The sequence below is a fragment of the Mytilus californianus genome, unplaced genomic scaffold (genome assembly GCF_021869535.1).
Source record: "Mytilus californianus isolate M0D057914Y unplaced genomic scaffold, xbMytCali1.0.p SCAF_1, whole genome shotgun sequence".
Taxonomy (NCBI): Eukaryota; Metazoa; Mollusca; class Bivalvia; order Mytilida; family Mytilidae; genus Mytilus; species Mytilus californianus.
In genome coordinates this window covers 49731300-49753939 of record NW_026262581.1, presented here as the reverse complement: position 1 = coordinate 49753939, position 22640 = coordinate 49731300, and the positions used below count along the sequence as shown (strand labels likewise).

Below are 22640 nucleotides of genomic sequence, written 5' to 3'. Positions count from 1 at the left end.
TCATAATTTTGTTCTCAGCAAAATGACAAAATGTCAGATGCATTTACAATCCCACTTAAATGTAGAAGTTCAATATAAAATTTACCCAACTAAAATTAGTGGAAAATCATAGAAATATATTGTGTGCAAAACATTGTTTTGTCCATGAAATGGTATTTATTTACACAAAACAGGCTATTATTTGAACTTGGAATTATTTTTAATTATGGAATTTGCATAATTTCTTGTGCTTGGAATTTTTGATAAATTCCATGTTTATTTGGTATTATAATGTTTTGAGCGGTTCATAACACTTTCCATAAAATGTATTACGTATAGATAGTGTTGTACACGGCACAGTACATTCTATTGAAAATGTACTATCTTCTGTGTAAAAGAAAGTTCAAATAATAGCCTGTTACAAGTTAAATTTTAGATTTTTTTAAAATTGCTTAACAGTTCTTGCTTGATAAGAAAAAAGTTGGACTAATTCCAATGCAGAAAAAATACTATTATGAATAAAAAAAGATGTGGCGATAAGGTCAATGAGACACTATTCTAAAGAACACACAGTCTTCAACAATAGTCAGGTGTCTATGCATATATGAATAGCATTAAACTATCCCCAGTCTATGGAATTTGTGAATGAGGAACATTAACAGATTTTCTGTCAACACTTCACTAAGTGTATTTCTTGAATTACACTTGTATAACTTATATGATGATAATTATATATATATATATATATATATATATATATATATATATAATATATATGATTTCAGCTGCACATGGCAATCATAGATATACCACGTAATACAAACTATAGCTGTGTGTTTGACTTTGGTGACAAACAACAAGCCACTCCTGCTAGATTCTGGAGCTTTGGTATCAGCTGTAAAACTCCTCAGATATTTTCTCTTGGTGTAGACTTTGAACCTACAGGTTTGTTAAAAACTGAAATTTTGCCATTCTTATTATAGCATCAAATTGGTATTTGCTTCGTCTCCACTTAGCACACTGCAGTAAAGAGCTAGAGAAAAGACTTGTTGACTCTTAAGTCAAATACAATGTCTTGGTGGTATAGTTTGCCTTCCTGTGGACGTACCTAGTGAACTAGCACATTTAAAAACTGGCCCAGTCTGTCAGTCAACCACAAAGTATGGTACATATTCGTATCACATTAACATTATATATCCTGAAGATGCATAAAATATTTGATGTTGTACATTAAACATACACCCAACCATTATATTAAAGCCTCATCTTGAATTTTATATATTTTTTTCGAATTTGTCTTAAGACACTAGTTTTCACAATATATTTACTATTAATGTTTGAAATCAAATTTGAGAATGATTGAAATTTCATTCTATCCAGCATAAGTAGAAAAAAGGCTTCTAAATACTGCTTTAAATTACATTTTAAGCTGGAAATATGATGAAGCGTTCAGAAATATCTATAAAAAGCATAACTTTGGTATTGGAATTATCTAATCATTTCAGGCAGCAAGAATGCCACATTATTAATACGATCAGAAGAATCAAAGAAGCTATTTGTGTCAAGATACTTCACATTTTATAATTGTGGAAGTTTTACAAGGTAGTATCAGGATGAAATATCCAGGAAAATTTACTAAATATATAGACATTTAAAATCTCTCTTCCAATTATTCTTTTGTATTGAATTCAGTTCAATTTATCAATCAGTTACTAATATATAATTTACAAACAGAAAATTATTTGGGTTAATGTTGATTAAATAGTAAAGAAAAAAAATAAGTTTATTTGGAAAAGCTTGAATGTTGGAAAGAGTCTAACCAATTTTGAATTCGACCGTAGATTCAGTTTTGTCCATGAAATGATATTTTATACTTGTGTATGTTAATAAAAGAAGATGTAAGGTCTTATACAACTATGAAACAGCAAGAAAATAACAAATCAATAGTACTTGCTGTATAGATTGTTACTGCAAGTGTCAGGGGTAAGATATTTATTGTCATTTGGAAAAGAAATTTTAAATTAATGTATACAAGGACAAAGCATTACTTCATGGGAGTGTTCAACCTTTGTTTAAAACAGTAAGAAGCTTGTCTTACAACTGATTGTTTAATGCTGTGAAGAAGGTAGTAAAAGTTTATGCTATGGAAATGACCAGAATATTGGCATTCTCTGAAGTTGAATTTATTGTTTGATTTGTTTACATTTCAGTTGCACATCATGTACAGATAATAATTATGGGTGTAACTGGTGTATCTATGAGAATAAGTGTACCTTCAGGACCAACCCCCCTTGCAATAGACAGTCTATTTGTAGCCGTAATGTATGTATCAAAACCACATTTATATATGATGTGTATGTATGTTTGTCCACAGACCCAATGTATACAATGTATATGTGGGTTTTTTTTTAACTTGTTAAGCTAGTACAGTAAAAAAAAAAAGAAAAAAAAAAACAATCAATGAATTACAAATACAAATCTATTTTGAAAATTTATCAAGGATTTGAATATATAGTACATTTTTTGTGTATCTAATTTTATATTTATTCCCTTGGTAATCTGTTTATACATCGGTATATTTCATGTTGTTCGTGGAAATTTGATATTCAAAAAATTGAAAAATGATTTGACTTATTTAAATGTGTTTGGTTTAGCTATTTAAACATTGTGGTGACGTCAGCCTATTCATTTACCGTGGATTCTTTTTCTAGAATCAACGCTTCCTAAATCTGCCGATGAAATTGACTCACCAAATTATATTCAATTGTTTCCTTTGTGTGCCTAATTTCATTAAGTTTGAATTGGCTAATTTACTGATTTCTGTTCACTAATGGAATTAATTTAAAAACTTACCTTCAATTTTTGTAAATTTTATATGCCTTTACTGGGAATCGAACCCTTCCTTGAAATCTGTTATGTGTGACTGACATCAACACATCGACGAAACCTCTCGGCTACCAATGGGTTACACTTTAGATGTCTATTTTATATATTTAAATGAACATCTGATATACATCGGTTCATCGGACACACATGGCTTGTACCTTTATATAGACACAATAGGCAGTCGCATATTATGAGTAGGTAGCCGCGAGGTTAGAATGGTTATAATCAATGAGTTAAAGATAGGGGTTTGTCGGTTTAGGTTCGAATCCCTGTATTCTCTCTGTTGTTCCAATTCTTAAGTTATCCTGTTTTTTTTCTAATTTTGCATGTTATAGTGGATATTTTTGAAATAATAGCGAGTTTTACCGTTTTTTTTAATTATTATTGGCTATTTCTCATGTTTGAAACAAAAAAATATTACATTCTATTTGTCAATTTTTGTTTTATAAATATAGTATGATTTCATCTGTTTTACTACATAATTTTACAAAGGTTTGTTCGCAAATTCCTATGCGAGAAAATCGTGATGTGCCTAAAGTGCTAGAAAAATTCCGATAACATACTTATTATATATACTTTATATATGATTTTTGGTCGGATTGTTGTCTCTTTGTTCCCCATTTCCATTTTCAATTTTATTAGAAATAATTTCGAATATGTCTTATTTTGTATAAACAGATACTATTCATATGCCTGGTAATATAAAGATCTTTAAAGGTAGAAGTATTATATTTCAGTTAATTGTGATCTGAGATTTATCAATGCATCGTTGGACACGATAACATGGTTATTTAAACTCACTTACAATACCTTCTAATTAAGAAAAGGATTTAATTTTGAAAAGAAGTTAACACAATAGTTTAAGTTATAGATACAATGGATAAGCGTAGATTCATGAAAAACAAACCATTCACCCTCCGGGCTCATGGTTTCTTTTTCAAGAATCCACGCTTATCCATTGTATCTATATAACTTAAACCATTGTCGTGACGTCAGTCTATTCATTTACCGTGGATTCTTTTTCTAGAATCAACGCTTTCCAAATCTGTCGCTGAAATGGATTCACCAAATTATATTCAATTATTTCCTTTGTGTGCCTAATTTCATTAAGTTTGAATTAGCTAATTTACTGATTTCTGTTCACTTATGGAATTAATTTAAAAACTTACCTTTAATTTTTGTAATTTTTATATGCCTCCACTGGGAATCGAACCCGTCCTTGAAATCTGTTATGTGTGACTGAAATCAACATATCGACGAAACCTCTCGGCTATCAATTGGTTACAATTTAAATGTCTATTTTATATATATAAATGAACATATGACATACAACGGACACACAGAGCTTGTACCTTTATATATACATAATAGGCAATCGTATAGTATAAGTTGGTAGCCGCGAGGTGAGCATGGTTAAGATCAATGAATTAAAGAGTCAAGTTAAAGGTAGGGACTTGTCGGTTTAGGTTCGAATCCCTGTATTCTCTTTGTTGACCCTATTTTTTAGTTTTTCTGTTTTTTTTTCTTATTTTGTATGTAAATGTAGATATTTTTGTTATAATGATTACATCCAATTTGTCCATTTTTGTTTTATAAATATAGTAAGATTTCATCTGTTTTACTACATAATTTTACAAATGTTTATTCGCAAATTCCTATGCGAGTAAATCGTGATGTGCCAAGAATTAGGCTTCTTGCTAGAAATTTCGGTAACACACTTATACTTTATATATGCTCTTTAGTCGGGTTGTTTTCTCTTTGACACATTCCCCATTTTCATTCTCAATTTTATTAGAAGTAAGTTCGAATATGTCTTATTTTGTAAACACAGATAATATTCAGATGCCTGATAATTTAAAGGCAGACGTGTTGTATTATATTTGTATTTTTCTTACCAGTTATTTGTGATCTTATGTTTTTTAATGCATCGTTGAACATGATACCATGGTTATTTAAACTCACTTACAATACCTTCTAATTGAGAAAAACTTTAATTTTGAAAACACATTAACACAATAGTTTAAGTTATAGATATAATGGATAAGCGTTGATTCATGAAAAACAAATCATTCGCCCGCCGGGCTCATGGTTTCTTTTTCAAGAATCAACGCTTATTCATTGTATCTATATTACATAAATACCAAAAAGTTTGTTATAGTAAAGATAATCCAATTAAATTATATAATTGTTGTTCACAGTTTACAAGACCTTTACATACACACAAATTAGGGATTATTTGTAGAATATCGGTTACATGTTTTTATTTTCATTTCCTTGTTTACAGTTTTTTTATTGAAGAACTCTGTTTAATGAATTCAGTCTTTTTTTCAGATAAGTAAAAATGTAAAGTTTAGAAATATTCATGTTTGACATATTCAAATTATGTAAATATTCGAGAAGGGTTTTTCTAGCAGAAAACAAATAATGTGTATAATCTTGTTTCAACCTGTCACATATGGTTGAATATGATCCCGCTAACCATACAGTTGTTAACTACACAGATGTAAAAAGTAAAACAACAAAAATACCGAACTCAAAGGAAAATTCAAAACGGAATTTTCCTCGGAGTTCGGTATTTTTGTGATTTTACTTTTTATCAAATGTCAAAATCAAAAGCTCAAACACATCAAACGAATGGAAAACAACTGTCATATTCCTGACTTGGTACAGGCATTTCCTTATGTAGAAAATGGTGGATGTAAGTTTCTGCATAATAGAGCATTTATAATATACTTTTCACACAAGGAATTTGGTGTTAATTTCAACCGTCTGTTTCTGGACAAGATGAACATAAAGGAATGTTACATCAATTTTGATTGATATTTGAAGTTCCTGCATGGTTCTGAATTTGTATATACAGTGTATGATATTCTATAAAGTTTCGCCTGTATTATTTAAAAGAAAAAAGATATCTGCTTACAATAAGCTTTATAATATGGCTAAGAATGTGTATCATAAATATATAAAGCTGTATTCACTTGCATTTTACTTCTGCAACGTAGTATTCATAAAGGTTGTGTGCAAGAGAAAAAGATATACCAAAGGGACATTCAAACTCACAAGTCCAAAATAAACTGACAACGCCATGGCTTATAAAATTTAACTGCACAACTTATAAAATAAAAAAGAAAAACGAATCTCCGAATGGAACTTTCAGTTATATTTTTTTCAATTTCTGAGAGTCAGCATCTATGTCACTTCCTTGAAAAATCCAATACAAATATCTGATCCAGAGATTAGTTCACTGGCTTCAGTAGTGCTTATGTGCTCTTGTTTGTTATGGTGTGAACATATATAAACTGTTTTGTAAACTCAAGTGAACAATAAAAGTGTAAAATGTTTTGTTAAAGTTCTGTCGCTTGATAATTTTCGTGAGAAATGTTTTTGCCTGATTTTAAGTTTATTATGATCTAGACCCTATCATACTAACTTGTATTTTAGAGTTGATACCAAGAGATGAAATACAATGAGCACAACCACTTGTAGTTGACTTAAAAATTGCACGGATGCTTTCACTAAATAGAAATACAATATAAATAAGATTCTTTCTAAATTTGAAGAAGCATGGAATATCATGCCAAGTAGTAGAACTAGTCTCCATCCTATATCCAATCATAAACGTCTTGTACATTAAAATTCCCGATAATTGTGGTTGTCATGTTCAGTAGAAACCCAAGTAGTCTGGGATATGAACCTAAATATATAACCATCAAGCTGAGTAAAAACATAAGAGCTGAAGAAGTACCTTGTAATACATTCTAATTGATGAAACATTGGACAGCTGTGAGTGAACATCCATCTGTAATATTAGGTCAGTATAAAGTCAGGAAATGTGGTATGATTGCAAATGATGCGGATTTCAGAACTTTCTATGGTATAAAAACACATTTCAAATCCACAGGTGTTTTCACAAGATGAGATTTTTATGAAATAATTATCATGAACACAAAGTCCTAAGTGCAGACCTTGCATCCACTTCATAGTATGAACAAAACAAAAGTTAAGGTGTGAAATAAAATACATTCTTTAATTTTGTGTATGAGCTGTTTTTTCTTTACAGGAATAGTCAATTCTACCATTTATGCTTATGATCATATATATATAAAGCTTGTACCATATATATTTTCTATATAAAAAGTGTCCTCTTTTTACCCTCTTGGTACATTTATCCAGTAAGTACTGAAATGGACAATACCTCAGTCTTCATCTTGTATTAATGTCAGTATCCTCTGATGTATAATAAGTGATCATCATCTTTTAAAACTCTTGATTATATTTGAGCTTTTCTTTAGTTGAACTTTGGTGAAAAAATTACTACAAATGTAAACTCAAAATACTAATGTACATTATGCTTAATATCACTGTATTTAAGATTCTTGTCATCAAAATAAGCTTAGCTAAAGTTGTGATCTTAACTAAGTTGTTTCAGCACTCATGTTGAAGTGACTTCTTTTTCTATCCAAACTGCTTTTTTTCTCTTTCTTTTTTGTGATTTTAAGAAATACTTATTTTACTACAACCTCTTTGTGCTATTATTGTTAAATAGCCTAGTAAGAATTTTCAAAATTGAAAAATGCTTATTAATATAGACATTAGCATATTGACATTGATGAACACACAGATTCCAATAAAAACATACTAGACAGTTTTCATGTAGTGATAAACAATACTTGAAAATACAATGAAATTATTAGAAAATTGGAGTATAAATGATTATTCCCTTTCTAAGGAATTTTTATTTCAGGGTAAAATACAAATAGAACACTGTTCTTAACCTTCAATAAGTTCTCTTAATGTTTTGTTAGCAAATAGATGGTGATGGAATAAGAAGAGGTCCAACATTTTGTCCAAAAATCTACAAAGGCCTAACAGGTGATGTCTACATACACAACAATACCAACAAAGAATTCAACATCAATGGGAGATCTTTTCCAGAGATTAGAGTAAGAATTAAATAATTAATCAACAGTTGACAAATAGTATTAATTATGCTTAAGACTAAGTATAAGGTATAATGCAGGGGCACATCCAATGTAGTTAATTGTTATTTATATTAATAATATACAATAATATCCCCCTTCCAAAAATATATATATAAATTTTCGAACAAAGGGAGGCATATGCCGTCTGCTATTTGAATCGCTCACTGTATTTTTGGAAAATTTGAAAGATGCATTTATCAATTTTTTGGGGTAATTAATAGATTCTAAGTTGTTGATATTAGGCGTGATGTTCATCATTTTATATGCATACTATTTGTGAAAGATGAAATTAAAATGAATAAATGTGTGATATATGTACATTCCAGAAAGGTTTAAAACAGTTAAGAGTTATATGAAGATAAGGGCAATGAAATGGTTACTTCTGGTTTGAGGACCAAGTTCCATATAGGTTAAAATAACACACTTGCTTAGGTAGAGTTCTTGAAATTGATCAAAGGACTGTCAGACATTTCGTCAGACAAATTACAATGATTCATCTGTCATTCTGACCAACAAAACAATCTGTTAGATTGAGAAAAAATTAAGGAAAAATCTGTTATTAATAAATTTTCGGAGAAAAAAAAAGGAATTCTCTGATACTGTTTTCGATTTACACTCTGTATCTGGTATTTAGTGCATGGTTACAGGAAATAAACACAAAATCATAATGTTTTCAAAGAATTTTCTAGATTTTTGTTCAGGTTAAATTGTGGAAGTTTAGTTTAACAGAAAAAGCTGTCAGATAAAATATTTAAGGTTATATCAAAATGATCGTGGTAACATAAACAAAGTTGAAACATGTTTTTATTTTGAATTTTGCACCTGAACATTGGATCAAACATTTTTGATACCGAACATTTGTGCTGGTACATGGCAAATATTTGTCCGAGTCACAGCAAATATGTTGGATTTGCCAGATGGTCGGCATATTTTGTGAAGTTTTCCTGCAATGGTGACTATTTGTGAAGGATGGCCAATGCAAAGGTTAAGAAATCAGCAAAACAAACCACGTGGTACATATGAGGCATCATCATGCTAATGAAAGTCCAAGACATTTTACTTGTCATTTTGGTTCAACTGAAGTATACAGATATTTAGTTCCATCATTGTGAAATTGTCAACATACAGAATTGCCGATTCTTACTGCATTTCAGTATTATTACATAATTACTTTGCATTCCATATTTGAACGAAACTATTTGCCCATGAACTAAGGTTGACCTTATTTTATTTGTTTTTGTGCAACTTAAGATACTTCAAAGTATACAGCACCCTTATACTGACATGTAAGCTACGGTATCTGGTTTATTGATTAATGGGAGACAAATTATATTACTTTAAATTCAGAAATTATTGCGAAGTTTTTATTAATGCGAGTAATGCGACTTGGTGAATATAGCAATAATAAGAACTCACATTCTGATATCTTATACATATATCTGTATGCAGATTTTCCTGAAATCGCAATAATAAATCTCCCATTTTTGTTTACTCTTCAAAAATCGCAATAATAAATGCACACAATAATTCCTGAATTTACAGTATACAGTAATTTTTTTACAGTTATGAGGGATATAGCCATTTTATTTTTCAAAGACACTATTTCCCAACACCTAGATGTTTGCATCTGGGGAACTATTGTGCCTAGGGAAAGTAGTCCCTGAAACTGTTTCATTTCATTAGGAAACTGTTCATTTTATCCATATTCTATATAGAAAATACATATTGAAGTATTATAACATTAAAAAGTCTTGGTTTTCAGCATGATTGATATACTGTGGATTCATTAATTTTTAGTTTTTAATTTTAAACAGTGTTAACTAAAAAGATGATACATACTTTAAACATTTACAGAATGGGAATGGTTATAAATGCATAATTGGAACAGGTGAATATAGTAATGGGAACATTGAGGCTATTGCTACCAGAGTGTCAGAGAGCCAACTTAAGTGTCAGGTTCCATTAGTATGTATTTAACTGCTTCTATATTATCTGCATGTTTTATTCATTATTAAACTTTTAAAATAATAAAGAGGACAACAAAGTTTTTTTTATCTACATCTAAGAAGAAGCTTTTGAATTAAAGGATAGTAGCCAAGCTATCAATGTGTATATTGGTGTACACAAACAGTCTGGATTAATTTATATAAAAGTTGAAAAAGGGTAATAATGACATGCTAAGAATATGAAAATAAGGAGATTAGGTAAGGTTGCCAGTAAGAAAACTATCCACCACAGTTCACAAAAAGTGGATTTAAGCAATTATAGAAAAACTGGATGGCCTTCAACAATGAGAAAAACCTATACCGTACAGTCGGCTATAAAAGGCCCGACATGAAAAATATGAAATAATTCAAATGAGAAAACTAACTGCCTTATTTATAACACAGCAATTTACGAAAAACAAATATGACAGACATGAAACAATGACAACCACTGACTTCAGTCTCCTGATTTTAAGATGTTGACTTTGAGTGAGCAGTAGTTTATTAACATTTATTTAGATTTTTTTGTTTTTTTCATAGAAATCTTATGGACTACCTGAAATTGGTATCTACGAAGCCAGTCTCAGAGTGACATGGGGTAGAGGAGCAGAAATAGAAAATGATGGGGCTACAGGTGGGATATGATATCAATAATTAAATTTATAGCAGTAACTCCTAGCTTACGATTTACATACGTTTTTTTTTAAATTCTGAATATGTGTTTATAGTGGAACCTAAATATGAAAGTTTAACCCTACTTTTCAATTTTTATCATATTTTTATACTTAAAATTCATCTTAACTTTTAATGGTATAATGTGTAGAGAAATTCAATGAATCTTTTGCATAAGAAATCATGTGTATATATGTTGTGTACAAGTTGTAATTTCGTACAAATTATAATTTGTACAGGTTTTTTGTACAAGTTATCAGTATTTTGACACACACCTTCTTTCACCAGGTGATACAAGTTTATCTTCAATAATTATCCAGTTCGATGTTATACTCACACATTTATATACTTCAACCTAACATTAAGCACTGTCCTCTATGTCATAAAACTACAAATATGGACACCGGATTGGTTTAGATTATATTTTTATTTTTGTCTAATACCATATTCCTTGTCCACAAATTATATTTTAGTGTTTTTATATAAACTGTGTGTCAGTACTATGTGCAAGACTGTAGCATGTAGTTGTGGAAATAAAACAGTGATAAGCTTAACCAAAGACACTGTGCTTATTTTATCTAATTATGTAAAGAGATTCACAAAATACTGATAACTTGTACAAAAATACTGTACAAATTATAATTTGTACAACATTACAATTTGTACACAACATATATATATATATAGATATATATCAGTCTAAAGATTTGCTCAAGGGTACTGATATAAGATGGTTATATACAAAGATGATGTTGTAAAATCGTGTTGACAAATATTTTGGCTAAACTTATAGACTTCGTCAGTGTCAATAATTTTAACAATACTAGAAGCTGATGTTTGATGAGGTTCAAGATTTTGGATTAACGGAATAGTTCAAAATTTACCTGTATTACTGAGCTATTTTACATAAACAAGTAGTATTGTTAAAATTATTGAATATAAATACTACTTTTCGTTTTTGAGTTCTGTAGATGTTACATACATACATGTAACATCTAACTGTAAAACGGAAAATAGTATTAAAATTCTTACTTGTGGAACTTGCAAGCTGCAATATGTTGGCGAAACAGAAACTAAATTCAACATCAGACTTAATAATCTCTGGTCATTTTATACCAAAGAAAGAAACTGCCCAATCACGAGACACCTCTTCAGAACAAGACATACTTTTGAAACTATCATCTTTCAAATAGTAGAGGTCAACTAATATTGGGACATTCAAAGTAGAAAACAGAGAGAGAGATTTTGGATGCATCAGCTACGTACTCTTGAACCCGATGGGATGAATGAGAGAGATGAAAAACAGTTTTATCAAAATCCAAAGGAATAAATCTTAAAATTCATACTATTTAACTATCTATTTGTTTTGATCTATTGAATGAAATGTACAATAAGCTGCTAAAATATATTCAAATGACATATGCGATAAGCTGCAAAATATTCTTAACAGTATTGAGTTTTACCTTGATGGCTGCAAGTGTCTGATAAAGCTAATTTGTTTCGCGAAATAATGCGTGGATATATAAAACACTCATAAGCGTGCTAAAGTTACATGCTTAAGCATTTATATGATTTAATTTAGTAGCTAGATCACTTTATTTTTCATGCTGATCCACTACTAGATAGATTGAATGTTGATTGTTGCTATTTTTACGCTATATCCTACAAAATTGTAGTATTTACATTAAAAGTTTCTGCTAGAAATGTCATAAAATTAAATTCATAGTAATACATAACAATTATATGCAGCTTAGTTCATTTTCTACTTTCAGTGAAAATATACAGCTGTTCCAAAATGGCTCATGGTGACTGTAGTCTGTGTAGGAATTTTGAGCAGTCTCGTGCATATCTAAATTGTCAATGGTGTGACAATCATTTGCAATGTGAATACAAGGATCACTGTTCTGCAGTGGGAGCTGTTGCAAGGTGTCCAGGTCCACAGATCGATAAGGTTAGTTTAATATGAAAATGCATTTGACAGTCAACTGAAGTTTTAAATGATCATCCAGGTTTCAACTTAATAAAAATATAATAAAAATGAGAATGGAAACAGGGAAAGTGTCAAAGAGACAACCCGACCAAAGAGCAGAAAACAGCCCAAGGCCACCAATGGGTCTTTAACATATCCCGCACCCGGAGGCGGGCTTCAGCTGCTTCAGCAGCTATCCTTATACAAAAATATGTACTAGTTCATAGAAAATGGATGTCACACTAAACTCCGAAACATATAAATGAACCGAAATTAAAAAAAAACATACAAGACTAACCATGGTCAGAGGTTCCTGACTTCGGACAGGCGCAAAAAATGCGGCGGGGTTAAACATGTTTTGTGAGATCTCAACCCTCTCCATATACCTCTAGCCAATGTAGAATAAACAAACACACAGCAATACGCACAGTAAAACTCAGTTTAAAAGAAGTCTGAGTCCAATGTTAGAATAGATAACAGAAGAAACTAAGCAAAATGACAATGATTACATAGATTAACAAAGGACTACTAGGTACTGACATGCCAGCTCCAGACCTCATTTAAACTGATTGAAAGATTATCTCTTCATCATATGAAAATCCAGCACAATCCCTCCCGCTAGTAGTGGGGTGCCCAATGTCCAGAAAGTCCTCTAGTTAACGAGTTTAAGTTAACGGATAACACACGGCTGATTTTTTTGCACATTATAGGAAAATCATTATATTTTACAATCATGATTGTCGTCGTAAGTTCCCGTGGTCACGATTTTCTAAATTTCGTGTTTTTACAGGCTACCACCAGATACCGTATTGTATGGAGAATATTTAACATGAAAAAATAAAATTATTGCGTTCTTTGTTGGTAGTTAAAACAGTACCTATAATATAGTTTATATATTAAATATATCATATAACGAAATCGGAAAGTATTTAAGGAATTTTGATATAAGTATTTCAGAATTTTAGTAAGAGTAAAATTTTACCCGAAATTTACCCTATTTACATCGAAAGCAAAAAAATTACGTGTATCATCACACTATTTTTTACTCTGATTTTAGCAATAAGACACAGTGCATGTGTGTGCCAAATTGCATGCGTGAAATAAAAATCTTTTTGAAGAAATTAACAATTAAAAACACAAATTAAGTCAACATTTTGGTATTGATTAAACACGGATTATCTCGTACCATTAATCATTTTGTTGCTTACACTATTAGGTCATTAACAAGGACAGAGGTCACTCAAAACATTTCTCTTTTTTGCTTGTTGTGTGGTTGATTTATTTGTTGTGAATAGTCAGCTAACTTTGTAGATTGTCACTTTGTTCGGAGAAATCTGTTTTGTTTCTGTTTTTCAAAACTTTACACTTTTTATTGAATAACCAACGACAACCACTTAATTGCAGGCTCCTGCTTTTGGACAGACATATACAGAATTTGGAGGAGTTAAACATGTTTGTGATCCTTCAACCCTCCCCTGACCTGGACAATGGTATACCAACACAGCATAAGAAAAATCTGCTGAAAAACAGTTTGAAATGGCTTGACTTATCAAATCGGCATGAAGCACAAAAACAACTAACATAAAGACAAAAACACAAAGTACCGATATAATAGTACTCGCCGTTAGGGTAGAACATTTTATATTCTGAAGAAGGGGATGGGGCTGGCGTTATTTTCTCTTTTGTACACATTCATATCCTCAACTATCCTGCATTTCATGCTGAAGAGTGTTCATTCTCATCCTGTCTAGTGCAAAGTCAATTATTTCAGTTCATACAAGGCCAAGTAATTCATTTTCAAAATCCTCATTCCCTCCCTGTTTTTGATATCAAATGGGTGTTCCCTTACTGAAAACTAATGAAAAGACGTCATCAATAGTCTGAGAAAAGTATGATCATAAAAATCATTACCGTAATAACTAGCTTTTGTTATGAATCAGGCCGTTATGTTTTTTTCAAACGAATTCTTTCATTTTTTTCATAACTGGCCTTTTTATAGCCGACCATACGGTATGAGTTTTTCACATTGTCGAAGGCCATACGGTTGCCTATAATTGCTTGCTTCCACATCTCCTAATTTTTTATATTATACAACAAGTATTACATAAAATTAACACTATCAATGTTCCATGTAAATGAAGTAAGGTCAGATGAACTCTGCCACAAAATCATGTACACCTTGTTACCATTCCATACACCAAATATATTTAACCAACTACTATCTGAGACTGTACGGACTTGACCACTGAAACTTAACCTTATTCACTGATCCGTGAAATTAGGTCGAGGTCAGGTGAATCATGTCTGACGGTCAAGTAGACCTTGCAAGGATGCCACATATTAGTAACCAAATATAGTTATCCTAGAACTCATGATAATTGAGACATTCACATGACGAAAAAAGCTATACAGTTTTTTAGCAGTCACTTAACCATGAATATGAGGTCAAGGATAATGATTATATGACGGAAACCTCGTAACACAATGGATCTATAAACTAAGTATGAATCATCCAGTTCCTCTGCCCTCTGAAATATAAAGCTATACAAATAGTTTACGGTGTTGCCGCCACCACCATCAGATTGTATTATGTATGCCTCGCATTCTGCTACTTGCGTCGAATGCGATTTAAAAAAGAACAACTGAAATAAGTTCTCTTACCTAAACCTTGTCGGTGGTCTGTCAACTTAACAGTAGACAATGAAACGTAATAGCTACTACTGGCTTCGGCAATTTTTCTATGTTGTTTCGCTCTTATTAAAATTCTGATCTTTATTAACTCGCGTGTTCTTATACATAATCTCAAATGAGGATAACGAAATCAGAGTTTACAAGTTTTTGTAAAATACATCGATGCTGTACAAAATTTTCTTTTTTTAGATAATCTTTAACTTCATGTCAATTTGTAGGCCAATTTATGTTCGATAAGTCATGTACATTACACTTGATATAAGTGTGTAAGATGGAGTGATTAGCCTGCTGTTTCTAGTTCTCATTTTGTTTTCATAACTTGTAACATAAACCCTCCCCCTTTTTCACCGTTTGCATTTTTTTTTTATTTCTGTAAAATAAATTTATACTCAGACCTGCTAATTCAATCAATTCTGCGTTAATATTCATCAGGTTTGGAACTAACTACTATTTGATGTGCTTCCACGTTTACCAAAAGAAAATTGGATATTTACCCAGAAAATCATGACGAACACATTCTATCAAAAGACGGAAAAAATAACATTTTGGGAGGGCAACTTATAAATGTTAATATCTAAAAAACATCTCTAAAGATCACTTGTATCGAATCTTATGTAAAAATTCCGATTTTGGAACTTTTAAAAGGTCAAGGTCACTGTTAACAGCTAATTGAAAATTGTAAATGTGCACCTTATAAGTACAAATGTTAATCTCGAACCATATTTGGCAATAAAATTATCAAATTAGTCCTAAATATAGAAACTATAGTTACAATCCTTTGAATTATTCGAATTTCGTTTGCTATAAACGCAAATATGTGGGGGTGGCCAGCTGTCTAAACGTGATTCTACGTTTTCTTGAAATTTTAGATTTAACCTTTTACCCAAATTTAAGAAAATCGTGACCACTGTAGGCAACGACGACATCAATATTTCGACGAGGCTTGTTCTCCTCTTTCCAATGATATAAAATATAGCCGTGTGTTATTTCTTTAACCCAAATGGATCAAATTTGTTGACTGGGCACCCTACTATAGGGGTTTAGTATTATGCCATCATAATGTATACGACAAGAACATAACCCGTATCATGCCAACAACTGGTAAAAGAATAAATGTGTTTATTTCCGATGCATAGATATCAAAAACTTCCTACATTCCTTTGTTGTAACTCTGAACTACCCTTCCTTATGATCTCCTTAAAATTTGAGTTTGCTCTCTAAAGATTCTTTTACGTATTGTGAATTCATTATTATTTGTGGGATTCCAGTTTTCATGGATTCCGTGGGTACAGGTGAACCACAAATTTAAATATTCAGCGAATTACAAATTTCCTATAGACTTGTTTGTAAACTTTAGCAAGAGCATGAAATCAAATTTCCACCAAATGTAAGTTTTCCTCAAACCATGAAAATTATGTCTTAGGAAAATAAATGAATAAAATTGAGAATGGAATCTCCAGTATTAAGATATGGAAATTGCAATCTAATAGAAATTGAATCTCCGCATTCGTTCATTTTATTATGCTTGGTCGCTCCTACGCAGCGACCAAGCATAAAAAATGAGCGACTGCGAAGATTTAATTTTAATTAGATTGTGGAAATTGAAGCAATTTTTTCTGAATGTTATCTTCAGTGTGTTTATATCTTGTTTGACCTTTATTTTTTGTGAAAAGGTCTTTTGTCATTTTATTTAGGATGGGTATGTGGTGAGATTTGGCAATTTATCTTTTCCTTTATGTTTGGCATGAAGTAGATGAGCTTGCTATCTAATGTTCCTTCGACAGATATATAGATTTCAACTGAAATGTCTTACTTAAATCTACATGTTTCTATGTTTGTTTCTTTTGTATTGTCATGGAAATTTAGAATATTTTTACATAATTCACAACTAATTGATACAGTCAAACTTCTTTGTGTCGAACTTGGTTCCGTCAAAAACTCTCATGAGTCAAAGTAATTTCTCGGTCCCAGTAAATTCCTGTTTGACCAATGCATTCCAACCACTAGTGAGTCAAACTCTGTTGATTTGAATTATCGGTTAAATTGAATAAATTTTATAGTCCCATCGATATAAAATTAATGAAAATTGACCCCGATGTCTCCATGTTCGAAAGTGAGAAATTTCGAAAATGCAAACAGATATAAATTTGGATGTTTTCCTTAAGTAACTTATCATTTTTATAAGTAATTAAAGCTGTGTAAAAAAAAACTTGTTTGTTTAACAGTAAAATCGACATGTTTATGGGAAACAGTAATTAACACCTTTGTTAAATGTCCAAGCGGAACTTTAGTATGCTGAACATATATCACCTGATATAAAAATGAAACGAATTTAAAAGACCCAAGCCGATATTAATTGAATCGTTGAAAATAGAATTCATTAAATAACAATAATTAAAAGAATCAATTGAATTCAAAACAGACAACAACCCTCACCAGTGATCCTTCATGACTTGTTTCATTCTTCAATGATTCCATAATTTATAGTGACTGACCTTTGTAAATATTTGTGTATTGATTTTATTTGTGAATGTTTTGTATCTGTTTTTCTGTGATAATGAAGGATCAAAAAAATATGGAGCTTGAATACATGGCAATCATAAATTGTCTTATTTAAAAAAAAATGCACACTATTCAAAATGTTTAGTTAACACAAATCTCATACCATGATTCATGCATTCTTAGTTTATGAAAACACACTCGACCTCAGATGAGTTGAATACTTTCGTCCGGTTCCTTCGGCTTCGACTTAAAGAGTTTCGATGTATATGAAATTATGAAATTATGTATGTGTTGTAGGTATCACCGATGGTGGGCCATGTTTATGGAGGTACAATTGTGACAATTAAAGGGAGAAATCTTGGTGCTGAATTAGCTGATGTAAGAAATAACGTGACAATTGCTGGAGTAGCCTGTGTTCCCGTTAGAGAGCTATATCAACCTGCCAGAGTGTAAGTCAACTACTCAGGGTAATTTATCACTGTAAATAGCTATGATTAACTTCTATACATTTAAACCAGCATGTCAGAGTGTAAGTCAACTACTCAGAGTAATGCATCACTGTAAATAGCCTTGTTTACTTCTAAACATTAAAACCTGCATGTCAGAGTGTAAGTCAACTACTCAGGGTAATTTATCGCTGTAAACAGCTATGATTAACATCTAAACATTAAAACCAGCATGTCAGAGTGAAAGTCAACTATTCAGAGTAATTAATCACTGTAAATAGCTATGGTTAACTTCAAAACATTTAAATCAACCTGCCAGAGTGACAGTTAACTACTCAGAGTAATTTATCACTGTAAACAGCTATGAATAACTTTCTTAACATTAAAATTAGCATGTCAGAGTGATAGTCAACTACTCAGAGTAATTTATCAATGTAAATAGCCTTGATTAACTTCTAAACATTTACACCAACCTGCTAGAGTGTAAGTCAACTACTCAGAGTAATTTATCACTGTAAATAGCTATGTAATTTCTAAACATAAAAACCAACCTGCCGGAGCGTAAGTCAACTACTCAGAGTAATTTATCTCTAAATATCTATGAATAACTTCTGAACATTAAAACCAACATGTCATACCTATATAAAAGCACTCTATGGGCAAAAGCTCTTGGAATAGAAAAAATGGTTTTAGAAGAGAGGCGAAAGATACCAAAGGGACATTCAAACTCATACCACATCTTCTTATATCTATCATAAGTTGAAAATAAACTGGCTATGCCATGGCTAAAAAAGAAAAAAACCAACAAACAAATAATAGTACATAAAACACAACATAGAAAACTAAAGACTGAGCAACACGAACGTCACCAAAAACTGGGGTGATCTTAGGTGCTCCGGAAGGGTAAACAGATCCTGCTCCACATGTGGCACCCGTCGCGTTGCTCATGTTAGTTCAAACCTGGTAATAAGTCTAATTAAGTAGGTCACATTAGAGGAAAAGGCGACGGGATTGTAATTACGACATTTGGAACATATCCGCTATCATCTGGGAAACAGAAATTCCATAACGGTCAACCAACTCGTGATGGCGTCCGTAAAAATTCGAAGAGATGATTTCAATTTCACTACTTGGAACTCTTGGTTTAATAGCTTCCTTGTGAGCAGCAACCCTCAATCAAGGAAATCATAGTATGAAATACAAGCCCTAGAATATCGTATCAACTGGGAGATATATACTCTGTATGCAGGCGGTGCTGGAATGTTGCTACATAGAAACGGAAAGTTCACAATTTGGAAGCTGAAATCATCTCTTTTGTTGTATAGTTTTGTTTTCAACCGACCCTCATTGTCAATATGTAGATGTAAGTCAAGATATGAAACTGACTCAACTGTATCTGTTGTATCCTTCATCTCAAGTTCTATGGGATAGATGCGTTCAACATAGTCACCAAAGTTTGAATTATTTAGTGAGAGAACATCATCTAGCGGAAAGAAAAGATAAAGAATACTGCTTACTTATTTTCTTTTTTCATTCCTAAGAAGTTCCTGTATGAAGTCAGCCTCATACGAATATAGGAACAAGTCTGCAAGAAGAAGGGCACAGTTGGTCCATAGAAGTTCCTCGTGATATGGAAGCAGATGCTTCAATCGGACTTGGGCTAATATGGGAAATTCGGGATGATACCAGGGTCGATATGGAAAAGGACATGTTATAATCTATAATTATACTGACTTTTAATTGTATCGGTTTTGCTTATTTTACAGGATAGTTTGTATGCTGGGAGCCAGTGATGCAGGTGTTAAAGAGGGACATATAGTAGTTCTTAACATACCATTCTATCAGTTTGAATTTCAATATTTGGCAAGTTGTAAACTAGAAAGTATTTCGAGATTTCATGTCAGTTAATGATATTGATAATAGTTTAAACAATATAGCTTTGATTTTATGGTCTTTTTGCATGTTTTGGAAGAAGCTTTAATGTACATTGTAGCAAGTGTTTCCACATTCACTAGTGTTCACATTTAGTCTAGCAACATGAGCAATGCAAATTTTTTAAATAAAGAAAAAATTAAAAAATTCCTAGACACTTAACATTAGTTTTATAAGAGCCTTTAGTATACTATCTTCTAAAGGGTTGGATAAAGGGCTTAAATGTATAGGACATCAACTGTATATTGAAATAGGAAAATAAAATGAGTTGAAATGTTTTCATAATATACAATAAATTGAATAGCCCATAGGCACTAAGAAACTTTTCTTATTTATCATTAGAATTATTGATGAATATATATTGATATTGATATATTTATTGATAGAATCCAATACTACAACGAGTAACACCACATAAAAGAGCATTGTCCGGAGGAGCTATTTTGACCTTGCATGGAGATCCTATCTTTTTAGGAACCCAACTGGAGGTCACTGTCAATGATAAAGAGTGTAATTTTACAAGGTATGTATAAACATACAGGTATAATATCTTTATATAGAGCTACTCTGATGTTCAGTGTGCAGCACTTTTCAAAAATATAATTCTTATCAGTTTCAAGAATGCAAATGTAGAAAAACCTAATGGATAGAACATTGAACCTGATAAAGAAAAACAACCCAAAACACTACCAAATAAGACATTCAATCCATCTAATGAACACTTGTCATTCTTGTTAATAGCTTAACAAATTTCAAATCTGTGAGGTCATTGCTTAGATTAGTGCAACACTGTAATTAGTTATTTATTATCTTTTAAATTGGTTCAACTAACAAGTCTGGCCAGAAAAAAGAGCTTCATAGAAGTAAATGATGGGTATAAAATATACAATTTCAAAGGCCAACACAACATAAATATTGTTCAAATACAAATGTAGTGCTATAAATCTAGATATTTATATATATTACTCTATTTAAAATATTCATTAGATTAATGAGAAAATGTCTAACAGTAAATTGGGTTCGGTATTAAAATTTGTTCCCCGGACTTTTTTTACTCCGTAATCAAGTCCATGACCATAATTTTCCTAGGAATATATGTCCCAGGATAAATTTTCCAAAGAAAATAAGTCCATAAGTAGTAAAATATTTTCGGCACTTATTTTCCTAATAATCAAGGACATTGACGTTTTTGCCTCGGAATAATAATGACATGAACACGAATTCCTAGGAAAATTAGTCTGAGTACATAAATTTTATTAAAAAAGATAAATGCACAACTGTAAGTGCAGTGATGGAATAGGAGAAAATCAAATATTAAAAGAGTTTAATTTCACTTCGTATTACACGGCTAAAAATTTGCACAGTCCGAGAGAAACTAAGATCGGTCGTCAAAAGGCCGTATGGTGCATTTTTTATTTTATTTTAGCGTTTAGCTAGCAAATTTGATTTCAAATGCAGATCATAAGTGGCATGCAGTTTGACTTTTTATTCAAAGGCTGCACTCAAATATATTTTCTTTTTATTTTATTCAAACATTACACATAATGTTTTATTGATTAGGCGAAAACATTAATACTAAACGCCTTTTGATAACAAATTATGAAAGTACGAATTACTGTAAACGGGCACATTTTGTGTTTCACCGGATTCCAACATCATACAATTAAGCGCTGATGAATTAATTGTACCGTAACTGTTTTCTTTTCATTATCACATGTTTTTATGAGGTAAGATTATTTAAAACGATATTTTTTTAAATTTCAAAATCTCTACTATTCAATCATTAATTTTAAAAAATTTCCGAAAGGTTGTGTCCCGTCCCTGATTGGGCTGAATACATAGTTTTCCTCATAGATTTTGGACTTCATATTACTTGTATTTGTTGATGTTATATTGTTTCATTGATTTTTTTGGGTGGCCGTAACTATTTTTTGAGGTTGTGTTGGTATAGTTTTATTCACATAAGAGGCAAACATAAGTTTTTCAGTTGTATATTTAAGAAATAGGGATCCGAAAAAAATCCCCCAAAAGATGACAAAACTGGGAAATCCGTTGAACCTTGGCTTTAACATTTCAAAGAAACAAACACTAAGTTTAATCCTTTAAATAGTGTTATTTTCTCAAAAGCAGATGTCGGATAATTTTTTTATTTACACTTACAGTTAATCGCGGTATTTTGACACAGTTGATAGCTGTAAAGATGAATTTACTCGAAAGTACGCGGATGATTGTGACTTTGGTTCTTTCGATTCGTTTGGAAATTTTTTTTTTATAAAAGTCGACACGATTGATGCATAAGTCAACATAACATAACGATGTTTACAGTCCTCATTCCAATTGGAAATGCAGAACCTTTTCAATGACCTAAAAAAGCCATTGATTTCTAGTTCAGATATATTGAATATGTCCTGTCTCTCTATATTACACATTTCAGTCAGTACTTACATTTCATAAATCCCAGTGAGCTTGTGATAAACGATACTACCGAACCTAGAATGTCTGCTTCATACCTTGACCTTTTCTTTGATATTGAAACAGATTGACGACTTCAAACAAAAATCTATGACAAATGTTGCATGACGATTTCAACTTTCTA

General features: G+C 31.4%; 2 protein-coding genes across 3 annotated transcripts in view; both read left to right on the top strand.

The window, feature by feature from the left end:
- The window catches only part of LOC127720583 (plexin A3-like), a 175667-nt gene that overhangs the window by 17866 nt on the left and 135161 nt on the right, over positions 1–22640 (top strand). The window contains exons 7-16 of the mRNA XM_052227234.1: positions 765–924; positions 1485–1581; positions 2190–2301; positions 7671–7808; positions 9702–9812; positions 10373–10466; positions 12277–12455; positions 17964–18115; positions 19879–19975; positions 20431–20567. Coding sequence (XP_052083194.1) covers positions 765–924; positions 1485–1581; positions 2190–2301; positions 7671–7808; positions 9702–9812; positions 10373–10466; positions 12277–12455; positions 17964–18115; positions 19879–19975; positions 20431–20567 — 1277 coding nt within the window. The remainder of the gene's footprint in view (positions 1–764; positions 925–1484; positions 1582–2189; positions 2302–7670; positions 7809–9701; positions 9813–10372; positions 10467–12276; positions 12456–17963; positions 18116–19878; positions 19976–20430; positions 20568–22640) is intronic.
- LOC127720527 (plexin-B-like) overlaps positions 1–22640 on the top strand; it is a 259946-nt gene that overhangs the window by 191418 nt on the left and 45888 nt on the right. The gene's annotated exons all lie outside the window — the stretch shown is intronic.